At 34.3% G+C, this 13,505-nt stretch overlaps 1 protein-coding gene across 1 annotated transcript; it reads left to right on the top strand.

Moving 5' to 3' along the window:
* Positions 1–1,727: 1,727 nt before the first annotated feature.
* Positions 1,728–10,012, top strand: LOC147389034 (F-box/kelch-repeat protein At1g55270-like). Its single transcript, XM_086418224.1, has 2 exons — positions 1,728–2,558; positions 8,533–10,012. Exons 1-2 carry the CDS (start codon positions 2,532–2,534, stop codon positions 9,796–9,798), a joined length of 1,293 nt encoding a protein of 430 aa, XP_086274350.1. The 5' UTR covers positions 1,728–2,531; the 3' UTR covers positions 9,799–10,012.
* The last annotated feature ends 3,493 nt before the right edge of the window (positions 10,013–13,505 follow it).

Genomic DNA, 13,505 nt, shown 5'->3' with positions numbered 1-13,505 from the left:
CATGGATTGAGATAATGAAAGTCAATATGAATATATTTTTAACAACATAAGATGTAGCTTTATTCAAAATTGAATGGAGGAACCCGATCAATTAAGTTAACTCCAAATCTTAGGGATAAGACTTTGATGATGATAAGGTTGGGTGGTGGGTTGCCATGTAACAACAATAAATAACATCAAAATTTTGCGCACTCTACATTTTCCTGAACAAATGATGCAAAACTTTATTGCCCAAATGTCATAAAAAAAAAGATCATGAAGTTTTGGGATAACCTAAGAGTTAGGAATTTAAATTAGAGCTATAACTTTATGAATTTATTGTAATTTACGGGTGTATAAAGACATTTTTAATGTCCTCCCCCCCCCCCCCCCCCTCCCTTTTGAGATGAGACTAGTCCTTACGATCAAACACTCCAATCTCATAGAAGTTTCCCAATGTGCAACATGATCAATAAAAAAATCACCCAATTTTGAACATATGACCATATGCTAAAATTGGTGGACTATTGTATTTTCTATATTTATTTTATATGGTTGATTAATCCATCTAATATCCCTCATGATTACATGTATATATGTATGATATCACACAAATGATCGAGATATAGTCAAACCTAGATAGCTCATGGATTGATCATCACCCCAATCTATGGACATCATTTGAACAATTCAACAATTTAATCTGAAGATTATCATAATCAAGTACAAAGACTTTTGATATATATACTTTTATTCGAATACATTGTATTGTTTTCTAAAAATGATATTAGAATGATAGTTCTGTTCATCATAATAATTATGAGGAGGTGACCACAACTCACCGTTCGCTTTATTCAACTTGTCGAGCATTTCTTAGACCCATGCACATTTATGGGTCATCAAGTGATTATGAGTAGTCACTTTGAGTATTCATGGGGAATGCATTCCTACCCACACACTTTTACCTATAAATATTCTAATATTTTTTAATTAAATTCAGATTTAAAGGGAACTGAATTTGTAATATTTTCAGCTAATTGTTTGAATTTTTTCTTTAGAAAAATAGGAACCTTGAGAGGACAACTTATTTTTGATATTCAAAATTTCAAGACTCAAAATATGCAATGAAATGAGTTGGGTTATGCACTCATTTTAAATTCCACTACCCAATATGGCAGTTGAGAGGGAATGATTAGTGGGATAGGTGCTTTGATGGAGTTGCTTTTTAGGACATGTCTAGATAGTACTGTGTAGCCGAACTAGATTGGAGAGACCTCAAGTTCGAATCACATATCTCACTTCTTAACGTGAAAGTAGATAACAATGATATATGTTTTTTATACACGTATCTCGATGAAAAGGATCTATGGTTTCCACACACTTTCACACGTTAATAAGTGTACCAGCCTCAATCACTTAAACATTATTCTTTTGAAAATTTCCAGAAATCTGTATAACTATACCTGCAAAGTGGGACTCATTGTTGATCATCACAATATATTATATTGTACTTCTAATGCAATCTATGAAGTCAAAAATAAAATATGGATATAAATTTTGAATTGATAAGCAAACAATCCTGTATGGTGGTTTGATGTGGTGGATCACAAACAGTTGAAAAAAAACATAAAAAATAAAAGTATTTGGTGGAGTTGTGGGGGCCAATCCATTAATATCTTTAATGAGTAAGATGGACTCTGTCACCTACATATTTTCCCTTTTGGCCACTCTTTCCTTTCTTTTTAATTTTTTTTTTTCCCATGGTGGGTCGTTGTCTGTGTTCTCTTTCTTCCCACTTTCTACCTCAAAACTCAAACAAGAACTATCTTCCAAATGCATTTGTAATCTGTTCTTCACTAACCAACAAGACGACCTCCTAAGTCTCTCTTTCTCTCTGTTAATGGGTATAGGTTCTCATTTGTCTCTATAGGGTCCCTTTCTCTTCTTGAACTTCCCTTTTGTTTGTTAGGTTTCACCGGTGATGTGAGGGCCCTATCCTTCACCAAAGATTAATGTGAGAGAGAGAGGAGGGTCTCTTCCTCTCTCATTCTCTTAGTGCTTACTTTTTTAGACTATTTTGCTTTTTTGGTGTTCTGGGTTCCTCTGGGGTACGGAGAATTTTGGGATTTGTGATTGTTAGGTTGCTCTGGTGACCTATTTTTCTTTTTAAGGGTTTTGGGTTCTTTTGTGGTAGAGAATTGTTGGGATTTGTGATTTTTTCTGCCTGGACTCTAGAGGACATGGAGAGGGTTTTTCAAGATGGGGTTTTGTTTCTTTCAATGGGTTTTATAGATGGAGAGATGGTGATAGTGGGTTTGTGATTATGGGAGAGAGAGAGACATCTCTGTTGGGTTTTTCTGAGATATGTTTCTGGTTTTTAAAGTGAGGTTGGGAGAGTGAGAGATCATAATTTTCATTGCTTGATCAGTTGGTTGATTAGGACTTTGGAGAGATTCTAGGGTTCTATAAGATGGGTTTTTGATTTTGAAGGTTGGTTTTGAATCTGGAGTAATGGTGATTAATTTGGATTTGTGAGTCTTTGACTGAAGAGAATGGAGAGAGGGATTCAACCTGCCCTGGTAATCTATCATTTTCTTGTTATTTACTGTGTGGTTCCTTATAAGAATTTTTTATTACATTTATACCTTTTGATGTTGAGATGCATTTGTATATCACTGCTTTTGAATCCCTTCTGTTAATTTAATCATCGAATTTTGTAGTTTCTTGGATCTGTTGTTTGATTTGTGTTTTCTGGTACCACTTGTTGAAGTATTTGATCTACTATTGCTTTTTCCATATCTTTTTTATTGCTTTCGTTTATTCTTTTTGGGTTAAGTTCCCATGTGGAACCATTGATAGAATCTGCATTAGGATTACATTTTTCCGTAGTTGGAAAAGTTGACAGGAAACAAGTGGATATTGTGTTGCTTCACCCGTTAGAACTTAGAATTTCATGTTGTCAATCTTGTTAATCTGATTGAAACTAGTAAATAGATAATTCCAGAAATGAACAATCTCAAATTAAATTTCCCCTGTATTACTTATTGTTTTTTTTTCCACTTGGAATTGAAACTAATTTTTCTTTGATTTTTGGTAGTTGAACTTTTGAACCTTGAAAACCATATCTAACCGATATCTGAAACTGTTGCACCACATTTTCTTTTATAAGTATAATTCTATTAAAAAAAATTTAGAACGACAAGATGACCCCCTTTTGTACAATAAGACTAAACAACAAAAACAAAGAAAATACAAAAAACAATAGGAACTATACATAACACAACACATACCATCTGAATACTAGGTACTTGAAGAACACCAATTTGCACCAACAGAAGGACAGCCCCAGATTGTCCATTATCACATCATGAATTGGTTTCTCCTTCCCTCGATGTCTCGTAGGAGACATCTGATAAAATTGGAACGTTATGCTAGAGTTTTTGCCAGAAGCTTAAGTTGAGTTACTTTTTTTTTTTTACCTAACTTTGCCAGATGCTTTTGTCAATTTAGTTCTCATGTTTCACTTGGGAAATTTACCAATCTACTGATACATTCGATTGTTCACTTGGGAAATTTACCAATTTACTTGTAAACACTTTTTTTTTAATGAAGCACTGGGTTCCAAATGAATGGGGTACTTTTACTTCTAGGATCCCATGGTCACACTTTATCCATAGAAATAGATGTTCATATAATATTAAATCATAACCAGTTTTTTATGTATCTCAAAACTTTTGCTGATATGATCATCTTCAAGGCTCTAGTCTATCATTATTGGTGGTAAAGAAATGATATAATTCTTGAGGTGGTAAATGTCAGCATACACCTCGAAATTAGAGCCCCAAACTATCGAGATATTTTCCTTCAATGTTTTCTCAATCTTCATGTCAGAGGGGTACCTATCGATTACACTTTGACACTCAAGCTAGTAATAACATAGGCAGAATAGTGCATTTATATTTCTTTTCTAATTTTCCATTATTCTTGCACTACACGCCGATGAATGTTAACTTTGAAACTAATTGGAATTTGAAATCGTTTAACAATTAATGCCTAAAAAATGATGTATATTTTAGTTTTATTTAGAGAACTGTTGTTCAAGTTGTGGTTGAACTTTTAAGCCTAATGTCACCTTTCAAGGAAAGGAAGTAACTTACCAATACAAAGCTATAATACATATGAGTGGACGCGAAAATGGATATTTATGTCTGATTCATAAATAATGTCTTATCGTCAGAAACCATTTTAGTCCTTAACAAGTTTAAGCGATGGTAGGGTAACCTATAATGTATGAGAAGCATACCAAACAATCAAACTATAGTTCTTTTTTCCTGTCTTGAAAGGTATTTTGAGCTTGGTTCTGGTTCTTGTTTTGATTTTGGGATTTTGAGTTTGCTTACTCTTCATGCTTTTTCTATTCAGCTTCATATGAGCCTGGTTCTTATTCTGTTCGCGTGGTTGACCTAGGCAAAAAAAGAAACATTTTTTCCTTTGTAGTCTTGGAGCAATCTTACTATTTTATGAAACAATGGACTATAAGGCCTTCCATTGGCCTTGTGATAGTGTTCTCCTAAATCCTTTAAGGACGGTGGTATTTTGATTATGAGAAAAGTGACCACGAATTGTTATCTATGAGAAAGGCCAGAATATTTTGTTTCCACCGCTTTTAATATATCTCTTCAAATTGGGAGGGGTTGTGATCAGAGGATGCATAAGAGTTTGATCCAATAGTGTCCATGTTCTTTTTGAAACACTTTAAAAATTGTTATTTTTATATGCAGATAATCCAAATAAACTTTCCCAATAAAATTTCTAATTGCAATTACCTCAATCCATATCAGATTTAACTTTGGACTTGTCCCAAGAAGTGCATATTATTGGGATGAAGTGTGGAAGATGCCTTTTTAAGGCGTTTCACACCTTTGCGGGATCTGAAAGATTGTTGATAGTATGTTGATGCGACTCCTCTATGATACTGCAAGTTTGCGACCTAGTATTTATCACTAGTGCTCTCTCATATTTTTTGTGAAGACAATGAACGAATAAATTGACACCTCATTCTTTTGTCAAAGAAAATACCAAAACAAAGAATATATAAAAATGTGGGTTATATAACATAGAACATAAAATGATGTTCTATTTTATTGTTTAATGGGGCAAATAGAAGAGAATATTATGTTTTGTTCTATGTGTGATAGAGTAGTCTTAGAAGAAATAACGAAAACTAGGAAAAGAAAAAACAAATATCATACTTATGGGGGTATTTATAAAAGGGATTAGGGAATACAAATGGGCTAAAAAGTATACCCGTTTGGCCTATAAAGTGGGTTACAAGCATAAGAAACAAATGGGGTAATTCAAGCCATTTTGGTCCGCCTACAGTATCTAGAGTTAATGATAGAGACCATTTGCTTGTCGACCCCTACCAATCGTTCTCCCCGAAGCTAAGTCTTGAAAAATACAATAATCAAGTAAGAATGTGACAACCATATAAGGATTTTGTGTGATTACTCACTGAAAGAAGATTGAAGGACATGTTAGGAACATAAAGCGCAAATGGTAGAGACAAGGAGTTATCCATTTTGATGTCCCCTTTACCAAAAATGGTGGAGAGTGAGCCATTTGCTATTTTTACCTTGTCTTTATAAGAAGAAAATGGGGAAATCGTAGCAGCCATGTAATCATAGCTCTTGAGTCAATGATCCAAGAGGGACGAGAAGAAAGGAAACTAACAAAATTTGCAAAGGCATGTATACCTGACGTGCAAAGGAGGAAGAACTAGTTGATCGTTTGAGTTTTGTAAAAAGCTTGCTCAAACGCTCTATTTCTTCTTGAGCTGTGGATAACTTAGTAGAATGATTGGAACCAATGGAATTGGTTTGTGGTTGGTCTTGGACAACAACATGAGTATTAGGCTTGAATCGAAAATGTTGCGATTTTCCCTTGTTGAACTTAGCCGGTCTGCCAATCAGATTTCAACATATTTTCCTAGTAGGTTGGGTTCTACTACAATGATCACAGCAGAGATTATCCTTATCATTACCCACCTTTCCCACTCTGTTTAGCTTCTCCCTTATTATCTTTACCAAACATGAAGGAGAGGAGAGTTGTGAAAGGCCGTTCAGAGAGAGGTTGCATCACCGAACTACAACTATCCTTGGTCTACACAAGAAAATATACATTCCTCAATGGTCGGAATGGAATCACAACCCAAGAGAGAGCTTTTGTGTTTGTTGTCCACTTCATGGGCCCATTAATGAGCATCATTTTTTTGTCCATTTCTATGTGTAATCTCTTTGTCAATACCCTTTAAGTGTGGGTTAGGGACCAAACGAAATAAGTAAGTTGAATCCTTTCTTTCTGATCTTTGGGCTTTATACTAGTTTTATTTATTCCCATTGAGACTAGCGTCTTTTATTGTTCTATCACAAGACAAAATCAAATGCAATCTTCTCTTATGTCTACTTCGTTACAAGGTAGAACAGAACAAGGTGCAATCTTCTCTTATGTGTTATTCCATTACAAGATGTAATAGAACTCAATTCTTCATGCTCTTTGATGTAGTAAAGACATAGTTTTATAACACATGTTCTTGCTCAGGGAATGAGGTGTGGGTTTATTGGTTATCTGTCTTGGCGTGGAAGATGAGAAAACAACAATGGTGAATACCGGGCTACTATATCCTAAGGACGACATAATCTACACCTCATCCCAATTAGGGTTCTTCTTATAATATGTCAAATATTGTGGCTATAGTTATATCTAATTTGTGTAACACAAGTCAAGTTATTTTACTTTTTTTTATTGGTTCAATTTTGAATTTACTTAGATTATCTATATAGTAAAACACAATTGTAGGGCCCACTTTGCTACAGTTGCGTGGGGAATAAACATCCCATTCGCTATAGTTTTGTGTGGGACAAACATCCCACCAAGCTACAATTTTGTGGGGCTACTTTATTTGCTTTACACTTCACCTCCTCTAATTTTACTATATTTCTTGCTTTTACCCCTTTAACTCACTTCATTGGTTTTCATCTTTTACCCCTTAACCTCGGAAAATTTTAATAATATCCTTCCAACTTTATTTTTTTCACTTTTACCCCCTGCCTTTTACCCCCTTCAACTTTACTATATTTTTTCTTTTACTCCTTTAGCCCACTTTATTGTTTTTCATTTTTTACCCCTTTAAACTCAAATTCTTTTAATAACGCCCGTCCAACCTTTTTTTTTTTTCTTTCTGTTTTACTCCCTTAACCCCAAAGAAGATGGTCGTGCCATAAGCACGGGCGAACTCTAGTCTAATATAAGAATCAACACTTATATTTCTATGATCCCTTATTCACACTTTATACATAAACAATGGTATAATATTCTATTGAAACCATTGTTTGATGATTCTTAGAACTCTAGCTTATATGATATTCTTCAAGGCTCTACTTTGTCATTATTGCTGGTAAACGAACACAATAATTCTTTATCTCTTGATACAAGTCATTGTGGAAAGGGACTCGGGAAAGTTTGTTCTCGGTAATATCTTTCTATTGATCATTGTAGACAAGGGATGGTTCGTCTTTCCTAGCGGTGGTCATTTGGGGGCCGAAAGGAACCATCGTATATTTGAAGCAATAGAGGCTTTGCTGGATAGTATTATAGTGTGTTAAAGGTTTTGATTTCTATTGGTGTAAAGCCTTTGAGGAGTTTAAAGGTGTTTTCTTCAAGGACATTGTGGGGAGATGGGAGTAAGTATGTAGATTGTCGTGAGTGGAATCTGGTTTCTTTTTATCTGCATCGCTTGTATTTCTTTGTTGATCATCTCGACCACGCTTAATACAATTTTCATTCACTTAAAAAAAAAAAAAAGCACTAATTCTTGCGGTGATAAATTCCACAAACACCTTGAGATTAAAGCCACAAACCATTTAGATCCTCCTTGCCATGCCAGAGGGATACTCAATCACTACTCTTCCCACTCAAATTAGTAATTAAACATGATAAGTATTAGCAAACCTCCCTTCTTTTGAGTGTAATTTGCAAATACCTGGGTGGGGAGATTGAGGTGACATCAAAATGGAGGCCTCAACAGTTTGTGTTATGTAGTCTTAAGATGTGTGCAGAAATTTACCCTGATGATTCTACTTCACGGGAATACTTGCTTGCTAAAATCTTACTTGTCCAGCGGTTCATGTTTGATGTTCATCATTCTTATTAATAAGCTGTGACCATTACAATTATATTATTTCTCTAGTTTGGTTTTATTCTTGTGCTACATACTGATGCTTGTAACTATGAAACTAACAGCATTTGAAATCTTTTGTCAATTTATGCGTAAAAACTTATTTTGAATTTTTATCTTTGAGAAATGTTGCAGTCGAACTATTAAATATGTACCACTAGATTCCAAAACAATCTCTTTATTTGATGGAGGAATAATTTCTTACCATCAGAACCTCATTCATCCCTTAATGAATTTTATTAACCAATGCAGGGTAACCTGTCATGCATATTCCTGCTGAATTGCTGTTTTTCTAAGAGATTTAACATGTTTTGCAGGTAGACACCACCACATGTTTTTGTAGAGTAGATGCAGTGAGCCTGAAAACTGTTGCTGGGGCAAGGAAATTTGTCCCCGGGACGAAGCTCTGCATCCAACCTGACATCAAACCATCTGTGCACCCATCTAGGCAGAAGGCATCACGTGGGGACAGGAGCCGCAATCAGTCCCCTCTACTCCCCGGTCTCCCCGATGACCTGGCAATAGCTTGCTTGATTAGAGTTCCTCGGGTTGATCACCGGAAGTTACGTTTAGTCTGCAGGAGATGGTACCGTCTCTTGGCTGGTAACTTCTTTTACTCCCTCCGCAGAAGCCTCAAGATTGCCGAGGAATGGATCTATGTCATAAAGAGGGACAGAGATGGGAAGATCTCATGGCATGCATTTGATCCCATTTACCAGCTTTGGCAACCCCTCCCTCCCGTCCCAAGAGAATACTCAGAGACCCTTGGTTTTGGGTGTGCCGTACTCAGTGGATGTCATCTGTACTTGTTCGGGGGCAAAGACCCTCTTAAAGGAGGATCAATGAGACGAGTCATCTTTTACAATGCACGGACAAATAAGTGGCATCGAGCCCCAGATATGCTACGTCGACGCCATTTCTTTGGCTCATGTGTCATAAACAATTGCTTGTATGTAGCCGGTGGAGAGAGCGAGGGGGTTCACCGCTCCTTGAGATCGGCCGAGGTTTACGATCCAAATAAGAACCGGTGGTCCTTCATTGCTGATATGGGTACTCCAATGGTACCATTTATTGGGGTCGTCTACGATGGAAAATGGTTTCTCAAAGGGCTTGGATCGCACCGTCAAGTACTGAGCGAGGTCTACAACCCTGAGAACGACAGCTGGTGCCCAGTCTACAATGGAATGGTTGCGGGCTGGCGGAACCCGAGTGCCTCCTTGAATGGGGATCTATACGCCTTAGAGTGCAAGGATGGGTGCAAATTAAGGGTTTACGACTCGGCCACTGATTCTTGGACCAAGCACATTGACAGTAAGCTGCACATGGGGAACTCGCGGGCTTTGGAAGCAGCGGCTGTTGTCCCACTCAATGGAAAGCTGTGTATTATACGTAACAATATGAGCATTTCTTTGGTGGATGTGTTGAAGTCAGATGATGCAAGTGGAATGATTGCAGATCAGTTGTGGGAGACTATTGCTGGAAAAGGGCAATTCAGGAATTTCATCACGAATCTATGGTCAAGCTTCGCTGGTTGGAACCGTCTCAAAAATCACATTCTTCATTGCCAGGTTCTTCAAGTTTAATATACCAATGCAATGCACGAAAGACTTTTGGTGACTAATTTGGGCCCACTCAACTGTTGTAATTCCTCTGTTATCTTTACTTGAGAGGCGCTCCATCAACGATAAAGGTATATGTGTTTCGTTTCTCAATGAATCCTTGTGTATGTTCTTGTTATATGATATGACAATACCTAGTCTTACATAGTAGAAAATTGAAAAATGATCCTTGGACCGCGATGAGGTTGCTGAAGATGGGTGACAATTCTTTTGTGGTGGCATTAGTTTTGTGCATTAAGTGGGCCTTCTCGTATGTAGCACTGTGCTAGTTTCTCGACTCTGGTTCTTTTTTTATAATTTCTTTTCTAGTGAGGCCAAGTTCTAGTTTTTGTGTCAATTGTACTATGAAGGTAGTCAATTGAATATTTGAAATATGGGCCAGATGAAGAGCAGTGAAGATTATGAGACACTATACATAGTTACATGGTAATCCAGGGGACTAATATCTAGTGCGGTGTTAGATTAATGAATTTGGCTGGTTACTTAAGAATGAATCTAGTTAATGACCCACAGCGGAGATCGATAATTCCAAATAAGATGGTCTGGGGAAGCATGGGAAGAGATGTAAGTATGTAAAGACCATGATTGTTTAGACAACCCCCAATCTATTAATTAACACTCAGGGGAAGCATTTTTGTGGAGATCTCATTCATTTTTGGATATAATTTAAAAGTAGTTAGAGAGAAAATAAATTTTAGAATGTAGAAAGTGTTAATGACCTTTCCTCACTCTACTTCAAATTTGGAAGGCCTATCTTTATTGTCAGAATAAGAATAAGGAAGTGCTGATCTAGAAAGCAAAACAAAATATTTCTTCGATGTATTTGTAAGGTATCCCAATAATCAAACCATTAGAATTGAATCAACACATGGACTGAGATTTTGAAGAAACCTACCCTGAAAGCTGTCCACCAACAGAAAAGCCCTTTTGACATAAGAGAGCTCTCATAAAGGGCTCAATCTCATGAGACTAAGTAACTATTAACATTTAAGTAAACAAGCCCATAAGACCAATCCAGCAATTGTTTAGCCCAGCCAGCTGAAACCAATGGAGATATCTTTAAAAAAACCGAGGATCTGTTTGATAAGTAAGAATTCAATGTGAGAGTTCAACATTGAAAGTTAAACTCGTGGAAGTTTAACTTTTGAAAGTTGACATTGAATGTTAATTATAACTTGTGTTTGGTTGCTTACAAGAATACACCTTGGAGTTATTTAGAGCTCCGATTCCATTGTGAGATAGGAGGAAATATTTTTTCAAAAATCCAACCTCCTAATTGAGGTTGAACATAAATTCTTATTTATTTAATGTACTTTAATTTTAATTATTTTATTCTATTTTATTTTAATTTCTAATTATTTATTATTTTTTCTCATACTTTCAAAAAATTATTAATATGGACTTATTATTACTATTATTATTTCATTGTTTTATTTTTATTAACTTTTCTTTTCTTATTACTATAATAAAATAATAATATAGGTTTTATTATCATTATTAATTATTTTTAGTTTTATTATCATTATTATTATTATTATTTATTATTTTTTTATTATTATCTTTTCTTTTCTCATTACTATAATAAAATAATATTCTAATTATTATTATTATTATTTAGTTTTTAATTTATTGTTATTTATTTTATAATATTAATAAATATTTTTAGTTTTATTATTTTATTATTTTTATTTATTTTATTATTTTTAATGATATTTTTCTCTCATTACAATAATAAAATAGTAATACAAGTTTTATTATTATTATTATTATCATTTATTATATAATAATATAGATTTTGTTATTATCATTAATTATTTTTAATTTTATTATTATTAGAATTATTTATTATATTTTCTTCTTTGATTACTATAATAAAATTGCAATATATGTTTTATTAATATTATTATTTATTTTTAAATTTGTTATTATTTATTTTATTTTCACATTATCATAATAACAAAAAAAAGGGACGGGGGAAGGAGATGAGAGACGAGAGTTGCCAACTTTCACCTCTTAGGGTGAAAGTTGAAATGCTTCAATTTTAGGAATTTAGAGAGTTGGTGAGTTGACAACTCTTTTGAGTTGAACTTTCCAAACACACAATCTTTAGCAACTTGAGAAAGTTGCTAACTCTCATGCTCAACATTCACTTATCAAACACCCCTGAATTAGATTTGTGGTGCATGGAATCTCAATAGTATTGTTGTGCTTCTTGGCTTTCTTCTTTTTCTTCTTATTGGAAGTAATTGAACCTTTTTCTCAGCAGGCTCGTAATTTCACCCAAAATTATACGAAAGGAGTGGTGATAAACCACTTTTTATTATGTAGGGTGTTTTATAATTAATGATTCGATAGTGTGGGGAAGGCATGGCCCGAGCTTTTTGAAAAGGTCATTTTGCCACACACACACACAAAAAAAAAAAAACAACATTTCCTTCTTTTATTCAAAAAGATATGGAAAACATGGATTTTACTAAGCGCTTTACATATGAAGCATAATCAATAATCTTATTTGAAGTCACATAATTTAATTAAAACTTCATCGAAATGTGATCGATCTAAGTCAATCCTTTGTAATTTTGGTCATTATTACCCAATTTACGAGGGAGTCATAGGGAAGTTAATGGTGCTCCCTAGAGTTTTGTCTTAGATCATAACTATAACATGAATAGCATTTTATCTATCATTCGTTCAAAATTCCTTCTTAAAATTTGTTCTTATACCTATTTTTATTATGGTTTTGTTTATTTTCATTAATGTTTTATCTACTTTCCTCCATGAATACTTAGATTACAATCGTTTTTTAAATTTACTCACTATTTTCACCCTTGTTATTCTGAATTTTAATCGATTTTATTTATGTGTTACATACTGTTTTCAATGCTAAACTACTCCAAAATAGCGGATCAAAATACTGTTTGTATGCATTTTACAGTAGAAAAAAAAATATGTTGGAACAATGTTTCCCCTCAAAATAACTTGCTAACTGTTTGTTTTTAGGTTAATGTAATTGTAAATTTCCTTCTCTTCATTATTCATGTGCTAACGAATTTTATGCAAATTCAATAATTTAAAAATTAAATAAATAAAACTTCAACAGTTATGACTAACAGATGAGCAAAGAAGCGTTAAATCCACAAATACTCCTCGAAGCATCTGTCAAATCGATCACAGAGGTTTTCAGGAAAAAAAAAATTAAATAAATATATGTTAAATTTTTCGTTGCATATGCTCAAAAACAATTTGACTTTTCAATCACTTCTTCGTACAGGTCATTAAGTTAACATCCTAAACAAAACCTAGTTTTAGCAGCGATTATTGTGAGATTTGTAACATTCAAAATCTTTATTCACATAACATTACAAGAAAATCGATTTACAGCGACTAGTTTTAGCAGCGATTATGTTTTCATCGTTGCTATATATGCCTTTAGCGACTGTGGAGGTCGATTTTGTAATAAATAGACATTGATCACGATTTCATCATTTAATCCACAAAATACTAAAAAAAACATAAAAAAATAGAAAAGACAAGGAATTTTTATGTGGTTTGGTAAATGTGCCTACGTCCACGGGTTCGGGAGCCGTTTCACTATAAATTTCATGGTTAGATGACCTCCTCACCTCCCTTCCGTCTTTTTTTACATAATTACATAAAAAGAAAAATAACCC

The sequence above is a fragment of the Akebia trifoliata genome, chromosome 12, assembly GCF_017979445.1.
Source record: "Akebia trifoliata isolate Shusen 1 chromosome 12, ASM1797944v1, whole genome shotgun sequence".
NCBI classification, from domain to species: Eukaryota; Viridiplantae; Streptophyta; class Magnoliopsida; order Ranunculales; family Lardizabalaceae; genus Akebia; species Akebia trifoliata.
Note: the sequence above shows the minus strand (reverse complement) of the source record. Positions and strands in the feature narration are given on the sequence as shown.